Source organism: Melanerpes formicivorus, unplaced genomic scaffold (genome assembly GCF_026170545.1).
Source record: "Melanerpes formicivorus ecotype bairdi unplaced genomic scaffold, bMelFor1.0.p_v2 SCAF_35, whole genome shotgun sequence".
Classification (NCBI taxonomy): domain Eukaryota; kingdom Metazoa; phylum Chordata; class Aves; order Piciformes; family Picidae; genus Melanerpes; species Melanerpes formicivorus.
The window spans coordinates 1,251,577-1,277,798 of record NW_027142387.1 but is presented as its reverse complement, the minus strand read 5'-3'; the positions used below and the strand labels follow the sequence as shown (position 1 = coordinate 1,277,798).

Below are 26,222 nucleotides of genomic sequence, written 5' to 3'. Positions count from 1 at the left end.
ACTTCATTACAGACTACATTTGCCTGTAGGTTCACAAGTCAAACATGAAAAAAGTATCACAGAATCATTTGGGTTGGAAGAGACCTTAAAGATCATCTCATTCCAAGCACTCTTCCATGAACAGAAACACCCTTTACTACACTAAGTTGCTCAAGGCCTCATCCATCCTGGCTTTGAACATTTCAGGCATCAAGCCTCCACAATTTCTCTGGTAAACCTATTCCAGTGCCTCTCCACCCTCCTGTGGAAGACCTTCCTCCTAACATCTCATCTAAATCAAGCTTCTAGTATGAAGCTGATACCCTTCATCCTGTCACATCTGTAATGTCCAGGAAAGTCACACTTGTCAGACACTAGGATTCTATGAAAAAGAAAACAAGCCAAAACCCAACTAAGAACTGACAAAACAGAAATCCCAGTCTTCCTGACACAGTAGATTAGATTGCTTTGGGGGATGAAAAATGCTGTGTTTAAATGAAATTTTCTCTTGAAGGACCATGCAAAATCCAAAACTGCATTTGCAGCTCTTCAGGACAGGCTTTTTGTTTGTTTGTGTAACTTTCATGTTGTCCTGGGATAGAATGGAATTTGCAAATGTTGCTGTAAAAACATCTGGGTCAAAAATTTCCCTGAAGAAATTGATTGTTTTTTCCCATTTAACTTGATAACTTCTTACTGGCCCCTGGGATGAAGAGATTCCTCGGTGTCCTATGCATTCTTTGGCATGTGGCTAATGCAACATGCTCTCCTAGGGGACTGTTTTTCAAAGAAGTGACCTTCTGCTAGGAAAGCAAAACAACAACTCAATTAAAAGCAACAATGAAGGTCACCGCTGGTTTCCCTACTCAGCTAGAAAAATAAAGCAGTGGAAGATAAAAGCTGCCTACACATTAACATAGAAAGAGTATCATGTGGAAAACTCACTGATAGGGTAGAATTCCATTTTAGGATGCCTCTGGAGAATGAAATGATGAAGTTGTTAATAATTTTAAGCAAATCTATTAATCAGTCATGTGTCAGAGTCTGAAGGAATGAATGCTGTCTGGGCAAAAGCAAACATCGATGGGAATTACAGTCCCTGGTCTGTCACTGCTTCTTGTCTGATTTTGGAGAAGTTACTTAAGTCCCAACTAAACACAAACGGCAAAGCACAAGAAGGAAAGTAAGACTTTTATCTTCAAATATCAGTTATTAGAGTGCTGTCTGTATCCTTTGCCCACAGAGCAAGTGGACCCATCCTGAAGCTGTGTCACTACTCTCATTAGCAAGCTACTCCATGTAATCCCAGAATCCCAGTGTGGTGGGGTTGGAAGAGACCTCCACAAATGATGTAGTCTGGTAAAGCGGGGTCACACAGAGCAGGTGGCCCACGAACCATGGTGAACCATGAACAGGTGAACCACATCCAGGTTAGTTTGGAATCTCCCTAGAGAAGGAGACTCTGCAAACTTCAGCACCCTAAAAGTAAAATCTTTCCTCAAGTTCAAGTGAAACCTCCTGTGTTCCAGTTTGTGCCCACTGCCTCTTGCTCTATCACTGGACACCACTGCCCCCATCCTCATGACCTCCACCTGTTAGTTATTGATGAGCACTGAGAAGATCCCTCTCAGGCTGCTCTTCTCCAGGCTAAACAGCCCTAGGTCTCTCAGGCTCTCCTCCTCACAGAGATGCTCCATTCCCCTCAGCATCTTTAGAGACTCCACTGGACTCTCTCCAGTAGTTCCCTGTCTCTCTTGAACTGGGGAGCCCAGAACTAGACACAGAATTCCGGATGTGGCCTCAATGGGACAGAGTAGAGGGGGAAGAGAACCTCCCTTGACCTGCTGGTCATAATCTTCTTAATGCACCCCAGAACACCATTGGCCTTTTTGGCCCTGAGGACACCTTGCTGGTTCATGGTGAACTTGTCCACTACAAGAAAAAGAAAGAAGAAGGAGAGGAGGTGGGGGTTTGGGCTTGCATAAATGAAACAATGGTGTTCTCAATGCTGATTTTTATAGGAAGATCGGATTTTAGGTTAAATCCTCCCCCAAAAGTATAAAAAAGCTCTAAAAGAGAAACCATTTCCCCCCCTTCCTTTTTCTCTCTTGAAAAAAATCTGTAATTTAAAAAATCTCTGGAAAGTTTGACCTGAGACACCTGAATTCTGGAAGCTTTACAGAATTTCTGAACTGCTTTACAGAAACATGGCTACCTTCTCCAACCACTTCCTCTCTGAGCAATTCTTGTTGTCAGCTGAGCAGCCAGCTAGAAACATAATGGGGTTCTGGAGATTTACTGATGTATGTGAAAAAAATGAAGCTTAAGGTAATTCTACATCTCTGCCAACTGTTCCATGAATGGTGACAAGTATGAGCCTGCCAGAAGAGCTGCTTGATAAATGGAATCACTAAAGACTTCAGCCACATTCAGAGTAGCATTGTATCACTGTTTTTTTTTTTCCATGACAGTCTTCCTTCTTAGCTGTTTGGAGAAGCTGTTTCTTAAATCAGAGAAATGTTCTTCTGTTCCTTCCTGTTTCCCCCCTCTCCTCAAAGATGGAATTCTGGGTCTTTGCTGAAAGCATGTGAAGTTATTTGTCAAGACCCTGCAAATTGCACCTCCTTTTATAAATCTAGATAGAAAACAATCATAGAATCATAGATGGACTGGGCTGGAAGGGACCCTCAAAGGTCATCTAGTCCAACCCCCTCACAGTGAGCAGGGACACCTCCAACTGGATCAGGTTGCTCAGGGACCCATCAGTTTAACTCTCAATGTCTCCAGGGATGGGACCTCCACCAAGGAGATGAGATCTTGTTTCTACCTCCTTTCAGGGAGTTGTAGAGAATAAGAAGGTCTCCCCTCAGCCTCCTCCTATTCACACTAAACAACCTCAGTTCCCTCAGTTGCTCCTCACTAGACCTGTTCTCCAGATCCTTCACCAGCTTCATTGCCCTTCTCTGGACATGATCCATCACCTCTATGTCCTTCTCGTATTGAGTGGCCCAAAACCAAACTGAGTACTCCAGGTGTGGTCTCACCATTGCTGAGTACAGGGCACAGTCCCTCCCTGGTTCTGCTGCTCACACTGTTACTGATCCAGGCCAGGGTGCTGTTTGCTTTCTTGGCCACCTGAGCAAACTGCTGGCTCATGTTCAGGTCAACCAGCAACCCCAGGTCTTACTCTGCTGCGCAGCTTTCAAGCCACTCAGCCACAAGCCTGGAGCATTCATGGGGTTGTTGTGGCCTGATAGTTCCTAAATCTCCACATTCTAATTTGTGTGTCTAGACTTTGTGAAGTGTCAAACATAGGGTTGTGCTTTAATATTAGAGGTGCACATGTACATCACATCGAATCTGCAGGAGAAAAAAAACCTGCAAATGAGTTTTGTCTTTCAATATCCGATGCTGACTTCTGATGCTCTTTTGCGCACCAATAAGCAGAGCTGGGTCCTTGTTGTTCATGATTTCAGCACCTTCCTTGCACAGCTTGCCCCTGAGCCATTAAAAATGGCTTAAATAATAAAATTAGCTTCTTTCAGGTCAGTGATTTTATTAAGAGATAACACTCATAAAGATTTATTTTTATGAGATTTTTTAGTGTTTTTAAATATCACATGCAAGTTTCCAGCTCTTTGACCTCTCATAATGCTGATTAGGATGGTGTCTCTTTTCCATTTCCTCTATTTCCAGACCAACCATGAGATAATACAGAAAATCACACAGAGCTGAAGACTTCTAAGAAATAAATCTGTGATGAAATTCTGAAAAATCTTTAGCTATTGATGAGCACTGAGAAGATTCCCTGTCAGGTTGCACTTCAGGCTAAACAGTCCCAGGTCTCTCAGGCACTCTTCCCACAGAGATGCTCCAGGCTCCTCAGCATCTTTGGAGCCTCCATTGGACTCTCTTCAGTAGTTCCCTCTGTCTCTTGAACTGGGGAGCCCAGAACTGATCCCAATACTCCAGAAGTGGGCTCACCAAGACAGAGTAGAGGAGGAAGAGAACCTCCCTCAAGGTTACAAACACACTTCGATATATCCTCCCATGTAAAACAACTTGAAAATATGTCAAGCAGCTAGATTTGGACATTCTTCCAGAATTTGGTAAGCTTGCAGATGTTACTGAATGATTCACAGTTCTTGAAGCCCACTACCTGATGTGAACTTGCTTCAGGTGCCAAGAAGAGTGATGGGAAGCACATACTCACATTTCAGCTCCAGTTTGATGAAGTCAGTGTTCCCCAGATTCTCAAGAAACACGCCATCAGAGGCCGATGTTTTGAAATAGAAGGAGATGTCTGCACTGGTTTCCCCTTGGAAGGTGGAGAAGTGAAGGTAGGATGATGACGTAACGAAAGAAGCTGCGTTCCAGTAATTTCCTGCATGGATAGACAGAAAAGATGTCTGAATGCTCTGAAAAGCTGAAGCTTTTAATGTCAATATAAGCTATACTGTTGTCTACACTGGGAAAAAAAAAAAAAGCCCAAACACCTTGATTCTGATAGCTCCTTTTGGTTTCTCCAGATACAACATATCAGGCTTCATGAGTTAATGGCACATTTATTTTCAAGTTCCTAACTGATCACACTCAGTCACAGCAAAATGTGTTGCTGCTACATGTATAGCATAGTAATGCTGAATTCATGGGAGATCAGACAGATGGGAAGAACACTAATTTGGTTACTGCCTCACCTCATGCACAGATTTTGCTCTCAAACATTGTGTCATATATAACTTCTCTGTCTTCAGATTTACTCTACACAACTCTACCCTTTACTTCTTAAAATGTAACTATGTCTATTAGAAGTTTATTAATACATATATAAACACAGAATGGTTTGGCTTAGGAAAGACCTTTTAGATCATCAAGTCTAATGATCAACCAAACACCACCATGGCTATTCAACCACATCCCCAAGTGCCATGTTCACACATTTTTTGAACACCTCCAGGGATGGTAACTCCACCACCTCTCTGGACAGCCTGTTCCAATGCTTGACCACTTTTTCAGGAAAGAAATTTTTCATAATATCCAACCTAAACCTCCCCTGGTGCAGCTTGAGGCCATTTCCTCTCATTCTATTGCCTGATACTAGGGAGAAAAGACCAACACCCACCTGGCTCTGACCTCCTTTCAGGGAGTTGCAGAGATTGAATTGGTCTCCTCCCAGCCTCCTTTGCTTCATACTATACAACCCCAATTCCCTAAGCTCCTTGTCACAAGACCTGCTCTCCAGATCCCTCACCAGCTTTGTTGCCCTTCTCTGGACCTGCATGGGCACTTTGTTAATAATCTGTTAGGACTGGATCAGAAAGATTTCTGTACACCTGAACTGTACAGTTCCTTCTCCTAGGAGCTACAGATATGCTACATGTTGGCAGACTCTCAAAACAGGTTTTATTTCATTTGCTGAGTAAACTCACATGAAATAAGCAGGACTTAAGACAAAAAGTCAGGAATGCATGAATGTGATTCCTGTTAAGGAGCTAATTTAGCTGTCCTGAATAACCTTGTAGAAATTCTTGCACGTCTTTATAAATTAAATAAGGGTTTGAGTCCTTCAGCTTTACATTCTGTGAATATTACCAAGTTCTAAGCCTAAAACACAAAGAAGGCATGACAAGCAAAAATGCTGTGAGAGCTACAGGGAGCCTACTATGACATTCAAGTATTGGCTGCTCATGGCTTGGGTGGGCAGATGCTTCCCTGGGTTAAAAAACTGGCTGGGTGGCTGCGCCCACAGACTGGTGGTGAATGCAGTTAGATCCAATTGGAAGCTGGTCACTCATGGTGTTCCCCTGGGCTCAGTATTGAGGTTTCATATAGTTGTCAGTCATCTGGACAAGGGGATTAAGGGCACCCTCAGAGAGTTTGCAGATGACCATAGATTGTGTGGGAGTATGGATCTGCTCAAAGGTAGAAGGTTCTCTAGAGGGAACTGGACAGCCTGGATCAATGGGATGAGGTCAATTGTGTGAGATCAACAAGGTTGGAATGAGATCGCACAGTATCACCAAGGTTGGAAGAAACCTCAAAGATCATCAAGTCCAACCTGTCACCATGGACCTCATGACTAGACCATGGCACCAAGTGCCACGTCCAATCCCCTCTTGGACACCTCCAGGGATGGTGACTCCACAACCTCCCTGGGCAGCCCATTCCAATGACGAATGATTCTCTCAGTGAAGAACTTTCTCCTCACCTCGAGCCTAAACTTCTCCTGGCGCAGCTTGAGGCTGTGTCCCCTTGTTCTGGTGCTGGTTGCTTGAGAGATGGGACAAGAGGAAATGGCCTCAGGTTACAACGGGGGAGGTTTACGTTGGATATTAGGAAAAATTTCTTTGCTGCAAGGGTGGTGAGGCATTGGAACAGGCTGCCTAGGGAAGTGGTGGAGTCACCATACCTGGAAACATTCCAAAATGCGTAGACATGGCACTTTGGGGCATGATTTAATGGCCATGATGCTGCTAGGTTGGCAGTTGGACTTGATGATCTTAGAGGTCTTTTCCTACCTCAATGATCCTATGAGTCTATCATTCTGCTCCTGAATCTATGACAATCTGTGATAGAGGTATGTTAGATCTGTGAGTGAAGTTCACATTCACTGCTTGTTTGAACCTTGCAGCTAAACTACACTGCATCACATTATAGCACTGTGAATGAAGCTCAACTTAATTGTTTGCTTGGACCTTGCAGCCTAGTCTCTTTTTGTCAGGCTGTCATTGCTGAGCACAACTGGTGGGCCAGCCAGACAGGTGGCTTCATATCGAAACAAAATCAACCAATTTTTATTTAGTGCTACATCCAGCCTACTGAGGAGGCCCACCCCTAAGCATTTTACATTTCAGTTGAAAAGCTGGGATCTGACTCTGCAGAAAGCCTTGGCTGCAGATGCTGCTGGGGAGAAGATAAATATGAACAGTGCAGATGGAATGGGGAAACCTGCATCTTGAGAGAGATGTTTGCAACAAATTCCTACAGACGGAAAATCACATTTCTGTGTACCCCTATACATTCATCTTCAAACACTTTCAGAGGAAAAAGACATTTTATGAAGAGTACAATGGAAGTGTTTTGCTAAAGGTACAGAATGTTTTTTATCATAAAGTGGTATCTTTTGATAAGAAAGGGGCTGCCTAAGGAAATCTCAAACTAAAATCCACTTTTCTCATATTATTACCGTTGCTTCCTAGGGACCTTTGTCAGTCACTATGCCTTCAAATTTCTTTGACACTGTTACAGTCCATTCCTCAAATGGTTTGAATCTATAGGCATGCTTCTCCCACTTTAGACTGAATAAGAAGTGGAAGGAGGAAAGTAGGACTGGAGCTTAAACCACAGTGTAGGTCAAGATCACAGGATCGCAGAAAGGTAGCGCAGACCTTCAGACAGGCTTATGTTTAAGATCCGTAGAATCATAGAATCTTTTCTGTTGGAAAATACCTTTAAGATCATTGAGTCCAACCTTTATCTAACTTTATCAAGACTTGTGCTAAACCATGTCCCTCAGCACCACATCTCCACCTCTTTGAAACACCTCCAGGGATGAGGATTCAACCACCTTCCTGGGCAGCTTGTTCCAGGCTTTGAGAAACCTTCCAGTCAAGAAGTTTCTTCTAATATCCAACCTAAACCTCCTCTGGTGCAACTTGAAGTCATTACCCACCTCGTTCCAACCTCCATTCAGGGAATTGTCCAGAGCCAGAATGTCTCCTCTCAGACCTCCTCTTCTCCAGAATAAACAACCCCAGTTCCCTCAGCTGCTCCTCACCAGATCTGTTCTCCAGACCCTTCAACAGCTTTGGTGTCCTCCTCTGGACCTGCTCCAGCACCTCAATGTCTTTCTTGGAGTCAGGGCCCCAAAAACGAATCCAGTACTCAAGGTGTGGCCTCACCACTGCTGAGTCCAGGAGGACAAACCATTCCCTGCTGCTGCTGGTAACATCATTCTCGATCCAGACCAGGATGCTGTTGGCCTTGGCCACCTGAGCACACTGCTGGCTCATGTTGACTGTTGACCAAGCTCACCTCAGCTACTTTTCCACCAGACAGTCAGTTTCCAGCCACTCTGTCCCTGGCCTGTAATGTTCGTGTGGTTGTTGTCACCCAAGTGCAGGACTCAGCATTTGGTCTTTTTGAACCTTATATAAATGATGCCAAGACATGATGTTAACAACATACATTATGGCAGCAAGGCTACCAAACCAAGAGGAGGTGGAAAGAGGGTTTATTTAGAAAGAGCACTCCAAATGCTAACTTAGCTAATTACTTAGTCAGGATTATTGCCTTGGAGTAACTAGATCTTACAAAACATTTTGCATATGGGACTTGATTGAGAAAGTCTTGCAAGAAATGTTCTGCTAAGAAGAGTTAAGCGAGGGGTAGATTTTTTCAGGGATGCAGCAGACTTGGAAACATTAAGATAGGGAAGGCAGAAAAGCTTCTGTTTTGAAGATGAGAAGAAAGAGGTGCTTGGAGACACAGCATCCCCTTCTTTGCCCTTTCTCCCTCCTGAGAGATAAAATACCATGAAAAGCTAAAAATTTTTATTGTAAACTATAGTCCTGGTGGACAGAATATTCCCTGTAGACAGCAGTGTGCTCTTGTGGCCAAGAAGGTCCATGGTATCCTGGAGCATGCCAAGAAGTATGACTAGCAGGTCAAGGGAAGTTCTCCTCCCCCTCTACTCAGACTTAGTGGGTCACAATCTGGACTACTGTGTCCAGTTCTGGTCTCCCAGGTTCAAAAGAGTCCATCAGAAGCTACATCTTGCTGAGGAGACTGGGGCATCTGTAAGGAGGAGAGAGAGAGAGATCTGGAGCAGTATAACCTGGAGAGGAGGAAATTAAAAGGGGATCTTAAATATAAAAACGGACAGGGGTCAAGAGGATGGTTCTAGACTCTTTTCAGTGGCGCCCAGTGACAGGACAAAGGGCAATGGACACACAGAAGGTTTCATGTGAACTTAAGGAAAAATTTCTTTGCTGTGAGGGTGCTGGAGCCCTGGAGCAGGCTGCCCAGAGAGGTTGTGGAGTCTCCTTCTCTGGAGAGAATCCAAACCCACATGGACATTGTGATCCTGGGCAACCTTCTCTGGGTCACCCTATCCTAGCAGCGGTTTCAACTATGTGATCTCCAGAGCTCCCTTCCAACCACCACCATGTTGGGATTCACTGAGGAAGTTGTGTGTTCCTCGATGATGGCATTAAGCCTTAGTACACAGGGCAGGCAGAGGCAGGCAAGGGAAGAGCTCACCACAGCCCGTGAGGGAACTCTGCCATGGATATTTGCCTGGATCCAAGCAGGGATCAGAACAGAGTCGTGGCAGAGGTGCTTCAACAGGCCAGGTAACACTTTGTGATTCAGTTTTCAATTTGTGACAGTGATAATCACAGCTCTGGTTTTCTGCTGTGGAAATTAAAATCCAACTCATTAAGTTCCTGCAAAACAGCCCTAGCTCTTTCTCATTAGCTTGGCTAACCCTGAGTTAACCCTGTGCTCTTGATAATTTGTATGGTACAAAGTGTCTTCTCTCCTGCTCCGTAACGATTTGCTCTCAGGCTGAACACAACACTCCATTACAAAGGGATGAGAACAGACAGAAAGACAACATTTTTTACACAGAGGGTGGTAAGACACTGGCCCAGGTTGCCCAGAGAGGTGGTAGATGCCCCATCACTGAAAATATTCCAGATCAGGTTGGAAGGGGCTCTGAGCAACCTGATCTACTTGAAGACGTCCCTGCTGACTGCAAGGCAGTTGGAATAGATGACCTTTAAAGGTCCCTTCCCACCCAAACCAGTCCATAGTTCTATAATTTTTAGAAGCATGAGAGTCTGTAGCCGCCAGAAATTGCCCAGACCACAAAGATTAATGAGAACAGACATCTTAAATCTCAGATAAAAAGCTGAATAAAGACTTGAAGGTTGGTTCTTTCCCATGAAGTCTTACCTCAGACAGGAAGGAGATGACTGCCACAATATTGACAAGGACAAATTCACCTCATCCTGAGTTATGCAATGGGGACTGACATCTTCTAATGCGTGGCAGCTCTGTGACTTGGTAACTCAGAGTCACTGGGCTTAGAGCACTCAGCCTTACAGCTTCTCCCTTGCAATATTTTTGTCCAGAACTCCCTTGCTAGCTCCATCAATATCTTCTTTCTTAGCATGATTGAAATTCATGCTTTAACACCATCAATTCCACTTTTACATTTAAGCCCCATTGAAATGGAGAATGGCAATAGCAGAACTGTAAAAGATGTCAGTGCTTTTAGCCTGGCTAGGCAATAGCACTAGAGAACGAATGCTGCAATGTCAGGCAGCTCTCATGTATTACAATAGACCAAAAACCTCCAGGGTCCTCATCTGCAGCAAAACAGATTTTTTATCAAAACCATTATGTGAATAAAATGGGAGAAAAGTCTCCTATTTCAGAGAAGATGGATGTGAGAATGGAAAACTCTCCTGTGCCATGAAGTAATGGATGGAGATTATCCATACAATTATGCTCAACAAGTCAAGGCAGTGGTTTTTCCTTTTTTTCCTTCCTTTTCCACTCTAGGACAGAGGACTCTATGCATGCACACTGAGACCAATTTGGGTATCAGAACAGAAACTATCACAACTTTGATTCACAGAATCACAGAATGGCAGGGGCTGGAAGGAACCTCTGGAAATCATCAAATCCAACCCCCCTGAAAAGCAGGATCACCTAGAGCATCTTGCCCAGGATCACAATGTCCAGGTGGATCTGGAAAATCTCCAGAGAAACAAACTCCATAACTTCTCTGGGCAGCCTGGTCCAGCACCCTCAAAGCAAAGTTTTTCCTTCTTCTGAAGTGCCTTCCAACCCCTGCCATTCTGTGATTCTTTTATTCCTTTGGTACTGTGAAATTGGCTGCACCCAGCTACACTCCTGAATTTATTTCATAGAATCATAGAATTGGTTTAGATGAAAAAAAGCCCCTGAGCTTATCAAGTCCAACTGTCAACCTAAGACCATCATGGCCATTAAACAATGTCCCAAAATGCCATGTCCACATTTCTTGAACACCTCCAGGACTGGTGACTATACCACCTCCCTAGGCAGCCTATTCCAATGTCTGACCTCTCTTTCAGGAAAGAAATTGTTCTTAATATCCAACCTAAACCTCTTCAGGTACAATTTCATGTCATTTCCTCTCAATCTGTCACCTGATACTAGGGATAAAAGATCAACCCCCACCTCACTACAACCTCATCATCTCCTTCTATGCCCAGGTGACCCGCCTGGTGGATGTGGGGAAGGCTGTGGATGTAGTCTACCTGGACTTCAGCAAGGCCTTTGACATCATCCCCCACAGCAAACTCCTGGCCAAGCTGTCAGCTCGTGGCTTGGACAGCAGCACTCTGCTCTGGTTTAGGAACTGGCTGGAGGCACAAGCCCAGAGAGTGGTGGTGAATGGTGTCACATCCAGCTGGCGGCCAGTCACTAGTGGTGTCCCCCAGGGATCAGTGCTGGGCCTCATCCTGTTCAATATCTTTATTGATGATCTGGATGAGGGGATTGAGTCCATCATCAATAAATTTGCTGATGACACCAAGCTGGGGGCAGGTGTTGATCTGTTAAAGGGTAGGAGTGCTCTGCAGAGGGACCTCAACAGGCTGGACAGGCTGGCAGAATCCAAGGGCATGAGATTTAACACATCCAAGTGCTGGGTTCTGCACATTGGCCACAACAACCCCATGCAGTGCTACAGGCTGGGGTCAGAGTGGCTGGAGAGCGGCCAGGTAGAGAGGGACCTGGGGGTACTGGTCGATGGTAGGCTGAACATGAGCCTGCAGTGTGCCCAGGTGGCCAAGAAGGCCAATGGCATCCTGGCCTGCATCAAGAACAATGTGGTCAGAAGGAGCAGGGAGGTCATTCTGCTCCTGGACTCAGCACTGGTTAGGCCACACCTCGAGTACTGTGTCCAATTATGGGTCCCTTGGTTTAGGAAAGATGTTGAGTTGCTGGAATGTGTCCAGAGAAGGGCAACAAAGCTGGGGAGGGTTTTGGGCACAAGCCCTATGAGGAGAGGCAGAGGGAGCTGAGATTGTTTATCCTGGAGAAGAGGAGGCTCAGGGAAGACCTTATTACTGTCTATAACTACCTGAATGGAGGTTGCAGCCATGTGGGGGTTGGTCTCTTCTCCCAGGCAACCAGTACCAGAACAAGAGGACACAGTCTCAAGCTGCACCAGGGCAGGTTTAGGCTGGATGTTAGGAAGAAATTCTTCATAGAAAGAGTGATTGGCCATTGGAATGGGCTGCCCAGGGAGGTCGTGGAGTTACTATCACTGGAAGTGTTTAGGAAGAGACTGGATGGGGCACTTAGTGCCATGGTTTCATTGATTAGATGGTGTTGGGTGATAGGTTGGACTTGATGATCTTGAAGCTCTTCCAACCTGGTTAATTCTGTTCTAGTCTATATTCTATTCCATATTCCATTCCATTCCATTCCACTCCATTCAGAGAGTTGCAGAGAGCAATGCGGTCTCCCTTCAGCTTCCTCTTCTCCAAACTACACATTGATTGCTGATGGGTTGTTTATAGCCCTGGGCCCCCCTGCATCAGTCAGTGCCCACCCTTGTATCATCCCCCTCTGCCCCAAATCCCATGTTCCCACTTTCGAAGGCTGCTGCTGTCATACCAGGTGTGTATTCCTCTGCATTGCACCATTGTGTTAGTCATCAATATCTCATCCTACACAAAGCATCTACTGGTTACTAGTATCTGTATGAATATGTGGTTATATCATAAGAGAAGCAAGCCTGGCAAGCCTATGGTGTTGCATCGGAACAACAACCACAGACTCTAACTGGAGATGGCAATATTTATGTCTTGGGCCACAGATTTAGAGTTTACCACCATCACAGCAGAGCACCATTTGAAAAGAAGCATGTAATTGCTACTTAATTTAAAATTACAATGGTAGTGCCTTAACATATAATCCAAACATGAATCAAGAAAAATAAACTCATCAAAGCTGCTACACAGATAGAGGCTTAGTAGAAGAAAGTCCTTTGACATCACACAGGAAAAATAATCCCCAACTCAACAGATGAAGAGTGGTTGCTGCATAACACAAAGGGTAACATAACACCCTCTCAGGGTAAATAAAAATATAGGTTAGATTTCAATTTTCAAGATAAAAGTAGCTCTGCACCTTTCTCTAAAGTAACAAATGGCTGTAAGTCCAGAACAAAACCTGCTGAGAATATCAACACAATATCAAAGAGGAGCTCACAGTCAGTAGAATAGAAAAGTTAGCTTTGCTGTGGTGACTTTCACATTAAAGATGATTCAGATTTTAAAGGATAAATGCTAGGGTTTAGGAAAAAAATTACAATTAGCTCAACTCTAGTAGCATTATAACAGAATCGAGGGAAGGAGAGGGAGAAGAAGAGGGAGAAGGAAAGGGAGAGGGAAAGGGAAAGGGAGAGGGAGAAGGAAAGGGAGAGGGAGAGGGAGAGGGAGAGGGAGAGGGAGAGGGGAAGAGGAGGAGGAAGAGAGGAGTCCAACTGCCTAACCACTTTCAGGTCTGACCAAAAGTTCAAGTATGTTAAGGACATTATCCAAATGTCCTCCAGGAAGCCTATTCCAGGTCTTGACTACCCTATTCATAAAGAAATGCCTAGTCTCAGACTCCCCCATGTGCAGCTCCCTCCACCTTTCTGTAAGTCCCCTTCAGACATTGAAATGATGCTGTAAGGTTTCCCTGGGGCATTTTCTTCTCCAGGCTGAACAACTCTAACTCTCTCAGCCTGTCTTCATAGGAGAGGTGTTCCAGACCTCTGATCATCTTCATGCTACTCCTTTGGCCCCTCTACAGTGAGCCATACACGATCATACATTAGACTGTGATAGGATGGATAGGAGTTTATCTCCTTGCTGTTATAAATTACCTGGTTTTGTAAAAATTCTCAGGTGACATAACACTTGCAAGCCATAGATCAATGGCTATAAACACAGATGCTAAAGTTTTCTTTACCCTGCCAGTCACTATATTTGCTGAGCGAGGGAAAAGTGCAATCACATTTATCAGTGAAATGTTGGAGTCAATGAAACAGATTCAGTGATGCAGAAGATTTTCCAGCACCTGCTGTGTTACCTGCAATCATCTTTGGAAAATCATTTGTCAAAAGTCTTGCCTCCTGGTCACAATGCCTAATCATAATACACACCTTGTCACTGCTGGCATCATTACTTTCATCCATCTAGAGTGAAAGGTCCTGATCTGGCATGGTTTACAACCTGGAGCTGTGTAATGTGTTGATGGAGCTTTAATGATGCATGTAAACTGGTGTCCTTTCAAGGGAATTTTTTTGCAACACTAACTGACCTGCAAACATCAGCTTGATCACCCCTGTGCCACAGGCAACACAGTGTGTAGGAACCCTGCCATGATACCAGAACAGTAAACACAGGAACCTGCTGCAGTCCACAAACCATAACACTAACTATGAGGATCTTCATCTCTGCAGCCTTGTATGGCGTAGGCTTGGGTTTTTCTATCTGTGCAAAGCAATTGTAGCTGTTTACCATTCCTATCTGGTGACACTGCTTTAACCACTGCAGGCTCAGCTCCTGACTGTGCAAGGTGTAAGGCAAAGGCAGAAGGACAATGACATGACAAAACGATGATCTTAATGACTGAGTTCCTCTGTGGCACTAAATTCAGTCCCAGTGCTATGGAGGTGAACTGCAGGAAAGGGAAGTTCTCTCTTCCTCCTTCCTACTTCGTAGATCCTTGGCAAGGTAAGTGAACAATGAGATGAAGCTTTGGAGTTCAGAAGAGGCACAGAGCCATCACACTGGCCCAACACCACTGGGCAATGTGGTCCAGTAACCATTCCTTTATCTGGGATTCCTAATTGCTATCTCTGGAATTACTTTTTACAAGAAGGATGTGCTGGACAATCTCTATGCACCTCTCTCCCTCTACACTGTCTAGATTCTGGAGGAGTTTCTCTGCTTGGGGTGACATGTCTGCTCCTATGTGTGGCTTCAAAGTTATTAGTGTTTGGCTACGGATCTGGTCTCAGTGTCCTGGCTTTCTGACCACCTGATCTGTGTTCTCCTTTGGCACCTCACTTTTCACAAAGGAAAATGTTCTTCAGAATTAAAATGTAAGATGCAATTTAGTCTTGCTATAGCACATTAACTATTCTTCATGTCATTGATCCCAGAATTACCTGTTATTCACAGACATCATCAAATTATTTTGCCTGATCTTCTATTATGGGATGGATTTCAGAGTCTTCTGAACTAAAATTGAGAATATTTAACTTACAAGATATGACTAAGTCCTTTGATGAATCGTAGTTCTGTGAGCTTTGATGAAACCCATGGCTAAAACCATTACCTTGAAGCATTAATCTAATTAACCAGGTGCACTGATTCCTATAGGTCCCCTTCAGATACTGAAATGCTGCTGTAAGGTCTCCCTGGAGCCTTCTCTTCTTCAGGCTAAACAACCTCATCTCTCTTAGCCTGTCTTCACAGGAGAGGTGCTCCAGCCCCCTGATCACCTTTGTGGTCCTTTATGGCCCCACAGATCATGCCATGATCTTACAAGATCGCACACTATGTTTAGTCTAGAAAAGAGCAGAATGAGAGGAGATATTATTAATGTTTATAAGTATCTGACGAGTGGGTGTTGAGAACAAGGGGGCAGGCTCTTTTCAATGGTGTCCTGTGATAGAACAAGGGGCAATGGACACAAACTGGAACACAGGAAGTTCCACCTCAGCATGATGAGAAACTTCCTTACTGTGAGAGTGCCAGAGCCCTGGATCAGGCTGCCCAAAGAGGTTGTGGAGTCTCCTCCATTTCTGTGTACCCTGCCCTAGCTGACCCTGCTTTAGTGTTGAGGTTGGACTCAATAATCTTCACATGTCCTTCACACACTCTGTGAGTCTGTGAAAGACAAAGTAATACAGGTGAGCTCACTACAGAATTGCAGCTGTCACTCCTTGAGCAGTTACTCTTCAAATACTACTCAGGTGATGCAGGACCACATATGCAGTGTAATAGCAAATGTAAAACAGAACTCTAAGTAATTTTTTTTAAACTAAATATGTCAGCATACAGCAAAAGAAGGGATCTGAAACTATCACATCTGTTGCAGCAGCTAGTCACAGAATTCTTATGGACTCGAGTGGTAGCATCACTGTGACTGAGAATCTTAAAGGCAAAAGATATAAAAATATATATAAATGTCTATATAAAAAATACCCTTATGAATTTAATGAAGATTAAACCTACCAGAGTATACAGATACATAAAGACTTACATCCCCCAATAGAAAATTGCTAGCTTTAGCACTCAAAAGAGATAGTATTAAGTTTAATTTCTCTGTAGATTCCTTCCAATCTCAACTGTTCTGTGAAAGTATGAGCAACAAAACTGAAATTAAATTAGTATTTTGGAGGTGACATGACTTGTGAAAGCAAAACACTCCCCAACATCTACCAGAGATCTGATTCTGACCTCTTTCACATCATTCTGGCATAGCTTTACTGTTCACAGAATTGCGCTCGATTTATACAAATCTGAGAGCATTTATTGAACACTTACTTCCCAAATCTTTTCCATCTCAGCCAAAATAATATACAATGAAAAAGAAAATGAAGTGTGAGAAGGATGTCTCGAAAAGAATAAAAGATGTGTCTTTCTTTCTCTCTCTCTCTCTCTCTCTCCTTTCCTCCCTCCCACATCCTGAATACTGGATCCAGTTTGGGGGTCCGCATTACAAAAAAGTCATTGAGGTGCTGGAGTGTGTCCAGAGAAGGGAAACAAAGCTGGTGAAGGGTCTGGAGAACAGGTCTGGTGAGGAACAGCTGAAGAAGTGGGGTTACTTATTCTTGGAGAAGAGGAAGCTGAGGGGAGAGACTTCATTGCTCTCTACAGCTCCCTGAAAGGAGGTTGTAGTGAGGTGGGAGTTGGTCTCTTCTCCCTAGTATCAGGTGATAGAGTGACAGGAAGTGGCCTGAAATTATGCCAGGGGAAGTTTAGGTTGCATATTAAGAAAAACTGCTTTACTGGAAGAGTGGTCATGCATTGGAGCAGGCTGCCCAGGGAGGTGGTAGAGTCACAGTCTCTGGAGGTGTTCAAAAAATGTTTGAATGTGGAACTTTGGGACATGGTTTAATGGCCATGGTGGTGTTGTGTTGACAGTAGGACTCAAGGATCTTAATGGTCATTTCCAAATGAAACAATTCCATGAACCTTCTCTTCTTCAGGCTGAACAGACCCAAATCACAGTATCACAGTATCGCCAAGGTTGGAAGAGACCTCGAGGATCATCGAGTCCAACCTGTCACCACAGACCTCATGACTAGACCATGGCACCAAGTGCCACATCCCATCTCCTCTGGAACACCTCGAGGGACGGTGACTCCACCACCTCCCTTGGCAGCCCATTCCAATGACTAATGACTCTCTTGGTGAAGAACTTTCTCCTCACCTCGAGCCTAAACCTCCCCTGGCACAGCTTGAGGCTGTGTCCTCTTGTTCTGGTGCTGGTTGCCTGGGAGAAGAGACCAACCCCCATCTGGCTACAACCACCTTTCAGGTAGTTGTAGAGGGCAATGAGGTCACCCCTGAGCCTCCTCTTCTCCAGGCTAAACAATCCCAGCTCCCTCAGCCTCTCCTCATAGGGCTTGTGCTCAAGGCCTCTCCCCAGCCTTGTTGCCCTTCTCTGGACACGTTCAAGTGTTTCGATGTCCTTCTTAAACTGAGGGGCCCAGAACTGGACACAGGACTCAAGGCACAGCCTAACCAATGTAGAGTACAGGGGCACAATGACTTCCCTGCTCCTGCTGGCCACACTATTCCTAATGCAGGCCAGGATGCCATTGGCCTTCTTGGCCACCTGGGCACACTGCTGGCTCATGTTTAGGCAGCTGTCAATCAGCACCCCCACGTCCCTCTCTGTTTGGGAGCTCTCCAGCCACTCCGGCCCCAGCCTGTAGCTCTGCATGGGATTGCCGTAGCCAAAGTGCAGCACTCGGCACTTGGACTTGTTAAATGCCATCCCATTGGACTCTGCCTATCTGTCCAGTCAGTCGAGGTCCCTCTGCAGAGCCTTTCTACCCTCTAACTGACTAACATCTGCCCCTAACTTGGTGTCATCTGCAAACTTGCTGATGACTGACTTGACCCCATCATCCAGATCATCAATGAAGATGTTAAAGAGGATGGGGCCCAGCACTGATCCCTGGGGGACACCACTGGTGACTGGCCGCCAGCTGGATGTGGCACCATTCACCACCACTCTCTGGGCTCGGCCCTCCAGCCAGTTCCTAACCCAGCACAGAGTGTTGCAGTCCAAGCCACGAGCTGACAGCTTTGCCAGCAGTTTGCTGTGGGGGACGGTGTCAAAGGCCTTGCTGAAGTCCAGGTAGACCACATCCACAGGCCTCCCCACGTCCACCAGACGGGTCACCTGATCATAGAAGGAGATCAGGTTGGAGAGGCAGGACCTGCCCTTCCTAAATCCATGTTGGCTGGACCTGAGCCCTTGGCCATCCTTCAGGTGCACAGTTATTGCTGCCAGGATAATCTGCTCCATCACTTTCCCTGGCACTGGGTCAGGCTGACTGGCCTGGAGTTTCCAGGTTCCTCCATGAAACCCTTCTTATGGATGGGGACCACACTGGCCAGTTTCCAGTCATCTGGGACCTCACTGGCGAGCCAAGACTGGAGGAAAATGATGGAGAGCAGCTTGGCCAGCTCATCTGCCAGCTCTCTCAGCACCCTAGGATGGATCCCATCCGGTCCCATGGACTTGTGATTGTCCAAGTGGCTCAGCAGGTCCCAAACTAATTCCTCATGGATTTCCGGGGCACTACACTGCTCCCTGACCCCATCGCCCAGCTCAGGAGGCCACTTGTCCTGAACTCCTGCCTTGCTGTTAAAAACTGAGGCAAAGAAGGTGTTCAGGACCTCAGCCTTTTCCTCATCTTCAGTCACAGTGTTCCCCTCCAGGTCCAATAAGGAGTGCAGGTTCTTCCTGCCCTTCTTCTTATTGTTAATATATTTATAAAAATGCTTTTTATTGTCTTTGACAGAGGTGGCCAGCTTCAGTTCCAGCTGGGCCTTTGCCTCTCTAATTTTATTCCTACATAATCTAACAACTTCCTTGAACATACCTCGAGAAGCCTTCCCCTCCTTCCAAAGGTGATACAGCCTCTTTTTTCCCCTTAAATCTTGCAGTCAGGGGAAGTTCTCCAGACCTCTGATCACCTTCATGGCCTCCTTTGGACCCACATCAACAGTTTAACGTCCTTCTTGTGTTGGGGGCCCCTGAACTGGACAGAGTATTTAAGGTGAAGTCTCATGATCACAGAGATCCTCCATTCTGCAACTATAAACAGGCAGGCTGTAACCAGCATTGCATGTTTCCTGCACACTTATAGCTAACACACAGAACAGCTGGCAAAGTACACTCCTGACAGCTAGTCTTGGCAGTATCAAGTCTGTGCATATGATGGTGGGTCACCTTCTCAGCCATCTTACATAGCGTGCTTAAGAACATGCTGAAAAAAGTATTTGGCTTCTGTCCCAGTTTAAGTTAGAAGAGAACTAGCTCTGCTCAGAGCTATGCCTTCCCAGCTCAGTCTCTGGTCAGTGAGGCAGTCCAGGGCAACTTTGCACAGACAGCAGCTGCTGCTGGCAGTGACAGCATGGATGGTGAGAATTAGCACCAAGAACTGAGGTGCAGACCAAAGGCACTACTACATCTCATGTGCCACCTTGGGCTGCAGGAAGGAAAAGGCTGCTGGCCATCATTCTTTTGATGCAGCCCAGGACATAATTTGCCTTCTGGGCTGCAAGTGCATATTTGCTTATGTCTAGCTTCTCATCCTCCAGTAACTCCATTTCTGCAGGACTGCTCAATCTCATCATCTCCCAGCCTGTATTGGTATTGAGGATTGATACTTGCTCTCATATCTCTTCAGTGACAGCACTTTCAAAGGCAATCTCCTCTAAATTATTCTACTCTTCTCCCTGTGTTCTTCCTTAGAATCATGGAACTGTTGAGGGTGGAAGAGACCTTTAAGATCATCAAGTCCAGCCTCTCACTCAGAACTCACAATCCCACCACTACTGCTATGTTACTACTACTAAACCACACCCCTCAGCACCACGAATTCCTTCTCCTTCCCTGAAAATGCCCATTCCAAACAGAAATAAAAAAAATCAGGAAGAAGAAAGAGTACCAGTTAATGGGACATTCAAATTTGCTTTCCCTGGGAACCTGAATGGAAGGGTAAGGCAGCAAAGACTTGGGAAAAAACCACCTCAGAGCTCAGTCTCTGCTGAGCTCACGTTGTCATTTCTGATTTCCATACTGAGTTCCTAGCAGAATGGTTGAACCTGCACAATGTCCTTTCCCTTTTATTAGCTGAGCCTAGTAAACAAGCTGCCATGAGTGCTGAGTGGGGGCTGGGGAATAGAGTGGCAGCAAAGAGCATCTCAAAATGTATGAAACGTGCAGAGAGAGAGTAACAGGTCCAGTCCTCTCCTCTCTTTTCTCTTCTCTTCCATTCCATTCCATTCCATTCCATTCCATTCCATTCCATTCCATTCCATTCCATTCCATTCCATTCCATTCCATTCCATTCCATTCCATTCCATTCCATTCCATTCCATTCCATTCCTTCCTCAAATAACTGAAACAGCAAACACCCCCTAAACCACCAGATCAATTCATGGTTAAAAGACACTTATTTGTGAAGTCATTTGGGTTTTGCCCTGCCAAAAGCAAGATGGGAGGTCAAAGTCAAGCTGCCATCTTCATAACCTTTTAATTTTACATCTTCCTCTTTGATTACCACTTTTTTAGATTGGAAAACTAGTATCACTGGGAATTTTGTTTCCTGTCCCCCACCTCAGCCACACATCTATAATTTTTTTGGCTTGAAAAAAGAATGAAATCTATTTTTCAATCAGCTGATTACTTGTCTGCAGACTTGTGCAATCTGGCAATCAAAGCCATCTTACTGCTGTGCCGTCCCCTAAAGAGAATGCGTTTCAAAAACAAAGAGTAAGAGGAGAGTTGTGTGCCAGATTTTACTGTAAGATAAGATGAATTTCTTTCTTTAATGAGATGAATCAGTATTTCATTGCATAAATAAGATTACTCTTTAAAATGCAGAGAAGATACTCTGCCGCTAATTATAGATGCAAATCAGGAAATGGTAGATTGACCTTAATAGCTTTTAGTCTTTCTTCATCAGGAATATGCTACAGCTATAAAATCTCTTCAGCTTATCCAACCTATTTAATGTTATAAGGAATTTTATCTGACATTACTGCAGTTGAATAGAGAGATGGTTGGAATTAAAGCCTGAGGAAAAAAAAAGTATCTGTATACACAAGAAGCTTTGAAGGGCTTTCTAAAGCTCTTGTGAAGATTGCCTGCTTAAGCTTTATAACAACATGGCAAGCATGGGGTTTTATTTAATTTTTTTTTTTCCTGGACACAAAGCCTAATGCCCAGTTTTCTGTTTGCTTTAACTCATGTGAGCGTCTCTGCTGAGCAGCCTCTCAAAGAACAAGATTAAACCTTTTCCCCTGTTTCCCTGAGTTTTAATCCTGAGGGAATCAGAAATCCAAATGATTGAAAAGGCGACACAAAGAGTCATGCCTAGCCATGGAGGGTAATAACTAAGTATAGAAAAGTTTAGATAAATGCATGATCTGATGTTACCTCTCTCACAAGGTGGCTTAATCACAAGTTTCTGCACGGAAAGGAACCAGATTTCAAATACTTGTGCTGGGCTTGCTGCCAGCAAACATCATAATTGAGTGCTGCTATCAGCCCTTCAGAAAGGAAAAGCAGAAAAAAGGCAAAAGGAAAAGTTCTTGTCCTTCTAATAAGCTTGGCATGTGAACATGCTTGTCAGGGAAATGGAACTCCAGATCCTAAATGGTATCCTAATGAAAAGAAGGACTCAGGCCTTGGTCCCATGTGGGAACCTCACTACAAGAAAGGAAAGGCATTGAAGTGCTGGAGCATGTCCAGAGAAGGGCAAAGAAGATGGTGAAGGGTCTGAAAAAGAGATCTGGTGAGGCAACTGGTGAGGGGAGACCTCATTGTTCTCTACAACTCTCTGCAAGGCACTTGGAATGAAGTGAGGCTTGGTCTTTTCTCCCTAAATGGGAGGAAATGACCTGAAATTGTTCTAGAGGAGGTTTAGGTTGGATACTAGGAAAAAAACGTCTTTCCTGAAAGAGTGATCAGGCATTGAAACAGGCTGCCCAGGGAGGTGGTGGAGTCACTGCCCCTGGATGTGTTCAAGATAAGTGTGGACTTTGGGACATGGCTTAATGGCCATGGTGTTCTTAGGCTGAAGTTTGGATTCAAAGGTCTAAAAGGTCTTTTCCAGCTGAAACAATTCTATGATTCTAACTCATGGATCAGATTTGAAGGCAGAATAGATAGTCTTCTCCTCAGAGCCTGGCCACTGAAGAGGAGGCTGGTGACCCCTCAGCTTTGCCCCATATCTGATGTCCTCAGGATGGAATTCCTTGTTGGACAGTTTAGGGTCACCTGCCCCTCCTCCCTGCAGCTGCAGCCTTTTTCTTGCTGCACCCCAAGGTGGCACACAATAGGTAGCAGTGCCCTTGGTCTGCACCCTGAGCCTTGGTGCTAACTCTCCCCATCAGCACTGTCAGTGCCAGCAGCAGCAGCCACTGTCTGTGCAAAGCTGCCATGAGCTGCAAAAAGTGGTGGCAGTGAGAAGCAGTGAAAGTGGTGCAAGAGAAGACACTGAGGGCATTGGCTCATCTGCACTATGTTTGAAGAAATGAAGAGAAGGTAATTTAAGCTATTACCTCATGCTGTGCTACATTTGGTGCTGTGGCTGTGAGACCTCAAATTATTGCTCAGAGCTTTCAGAACTGTTTCCTCATCAAGTGTCCTCTTTCTGTGCCACATTCACAGCAGTTTCACCACAGAAGGCGTAAACATGCACAAACACCACTACAGTGACCACAGTAATGTGGAAGACAACCTACAATTTAATGCTGGTTTGCTTCCACAAAAGATTGTATCTTGGGCTGCATCAAAAGAAGCATGGCCAGAAGGTTGAGAGAGGTGATTCTTCTCCTGTGCTCTTTGTGAGACCCCACCTGGAGTCTCCCATCCAGTCCTGGGGCCCGCAACACAAGAAGGACATGGTTGTATTGGAGAGCACGCATAGGATGCCGTGAAGATGACTGGAGGGCTGAAGCACCTCTCTGGTGAAAACAGGATGAAAGAATTGGGGTTGTCCGGTCTGGAGAAAAGAAGTCTCTGGGGAGACCTTGGAGCAGCCCTCCAGTATTTGAAGAGGGCTACAGGAGAGCTGGAGAAGGGCTTTTTACAAAGGCATGGAGTGAAAGGATGAGGAGGAAGGCTTTGAGCTAGAAGAAGGGAGATTTAGACTGGATATTACAAATAAATTCTTTACAGTGAGGGTGGTTAGACACTGGAACAGGTTGCCCAGGAAAACTGTGAATGTCTCCTCCCTGGGGGTGTTCTAGGCCAGGCTGGGTGGGGCTTTGAGCAACCTGGTCTAGTTGAAGGGGTCCCTGGCCACAGCAGGGAAGTTGGAACTAGATAATCTTTAAGGTCCCTTCCAACCTAAACCATTTTCTGAATCTATGAAACACCACTTCACACTTCTGAGGCCAAATTTGGGATGGGTGGCCACAGTTCTGTAGCTTCCTGTAAGCATTTGCAATAAATAATGCAATTTTAATTAACACAGGATATAATAACTCATATTAAATCTAAATTGAAAGCATGTTCGGGAACTTAGATTTGAACATTGCCCAATACAAGCTGCCAGAAGTGGCAGCTTCAGTCCCATTACTCTGAGTTTTATCTCTATGCTAAAACTGACCTGGTAAATGACTCCCCTGGGTAATGTGCAATGCCATAAAATTAAACACTGATTTATTACTTAAATAAAATACATCAGAGAGCATCAGGATGTTAAACATCAGGGATGGCTTGTTTTGCAAACCATATTTAATGGCACACCCAGCTGGTAGTCCTTCAACAGAACTGAAGCAAATGAACAACCTTGTTTCTAAATAAAGGCAGACAAAAGAACAAGAGTAACCTTCAGGAGAGAGTCCAATGGAGGTCCCCAAGATGTTGAGGGGACTGGAGCACCTCTGTGAGGAGGAAAGGCTGAAAAACCTGGGGCTGTTTAGCTTGGAGAAGAGAAGCTTGAGAGGGGATCTTCTCAATGCTGATCAATTGCTAAAGGGTGGGGTGGGGAAGGGGAGCAAGAGGATGGTGTCAGACTCTTTCCAGTGGTGTCCAGTGATAGGACAAGAAGCAATTGGCACAAACTGAAACCCAGAAAGTTCCACCTGAACTTAAAGAAGACATCTCTGATGTGAGAGTGATGAAGTCCTGGAGCAGGCTGCTCAGAGGGATTGTAGTCTCCTTCTCTGGAGACTTTCAAAACCCACCTCAATGTGTTTCTGTGCAACCTGCTCTCTGTGACTCTGCTTTAGCAGGGGGGCTGGACTAGTTGAGGTCCCTTCCAGAGACCCCTTCCAACCCTCACCATTGTGTAATTCTGATTCTGCAATAGTGAATGTTGGCTACCAGCAGCATGCATACGTGGTCATGCAACAGCCACCACAGGTGCCTGAAGTTTCTGTCTTCACTAAAGAAACCCTTTATTGATACAGATCACCTCCAGGAATGGTGGTTTGAGGAAACACCCCTGTCTGAAGCGTTATTGCTTTCGGTTCACTGGCTGCTGTTCATTATCAGAGCTTCTCTATGCCAGCCTGGCTAGCCAGATAGGGGACTGATATCCTCCACTCTAAAGATTCAATTGCAACTCTCCTAGTGACATCAAAGGAAGCTCAAGCAAGAATGAAAACACCTCCTCTTTTACAGCTCTTTTCTTTCTTCCTCCTCGAGTTCATGCTGAACTGGGGCAGATCAAGCATCAATCCTCCATCAGCTCTATAGTTGAGAAGGAGGAATAATGCACACAGTCTGTGGCACTGCTGAAATAGAATTCAGTTTTCTCCAAGTGCTGGAAGTTAATGATGATAATAATCAAGTAGGCCAGCTTTTCACAAGGGTTACAAGGGCAAGGTAGGTGACCCTGGAAAGATTTCAGTGCTGAACTGTTGTTCTGTTGCAGAATACAAGCTCTTTGCTCGAGCACCATCCAGGTACCTGATTTATTCCACTTCTTTAAAAAACAAATCCTCCATCAGATGGCAGCAGGGTACAAGCTTTCGTAACAAGCAGAGCAGGAGGACTGGAGTTTTGCCTTTGTATCAAAGTAAGTGTCAACAAATAGTTCAGCTTTTGAGATCAGTCCTTTTTTCACCTCATCTGTCCAAACAGCAGAAGGATAGGTAATTCAGGGTCTTCTCACATCAGATCTCCAACCTCTGCATGTTGCTCCTGGCAAACATGTTTCAAGCATCTTGGAGAGCTCTGGTTGCTCAGGGGCTGTAGGTGCCGCGCCAGGTTTGTAGCTCCCATGTCTACCTAGCACAAGGAAGGCAGTAAGGAATAGCCAGGTGGCTTCCCAAGGAGGCTCAGCTTGGCCTCCTTGATGCTTATTTTGAAGTAGCTCCCCAGTGGCTATGGGACACTGCTTGCAATATGGCTGTGGGTCACTCTGCAGTGTGTTTACATCTCCCCAAAGCTCCCATGGCATTTTGGGGTTCTGCTTATCAATTTGTCTTTTCAGCCCTTTAGAAACAAAACCCTGCCCTGCATGGCACTGTCAGTCAAACTTGCAGCAGCTGCCTGCCAGCCTTCTAAAGACAAGAGATATTCTTAAATATCACAGCATCATAGAATCATTTTGCTTGGAAAAGACCTTCAGGATTACTGAGTCCAACCATCAACCTAACCCCACCATGTCTACTAAACTATGTCCCATGTCTGCATGTTCTTTTAATGCCTCCAGGGATGGTGGCACCTCCCTGGGCAGCCTGTTCTGATGCTTGACCACTCTTCCAGTAAAGAAAATTTTCCTCATATCCAATTTAAAAGCTGCTGTGTGCTCCAGGGCTTAGGAATTGGGCACAGGGAGTTCAAAGCCTGCTGAGATGTCTCTTGTGACTACCCAAACACTGATTACCAGAAAGCTGCACTCCTCAACAAAAGATCAGTGGATAATTGGTGTGGCACTGAAGAGATGAAGGTAGGAGGTTTGACCTACAGCACAG

General features: G+C 45.0%; 1 protein-coding gene across 1 annotated transcript in view; it reads right to left on the bottom strand.

Annotated features, from left to right (window-relative positions):
- CNTNAP2 (contactin associated protein 2) overlaps nt 1-26,222 on the bottom strand; it is a 1,101,400-nt gene that overhangs the window by 99,660 nt on the left and 975,518 nt on the right. Inside the window, exon 16 of the mRNA XM_068156823.1 lies at nt 4,193-4,363. Coding sequence (XP_068012924.1) covers nt 4,193-4,363 — 171 coding nt within the window. The remainder of the gene's footprint in view (nt 1-4,192; nt 4,364-26,222) is intronic.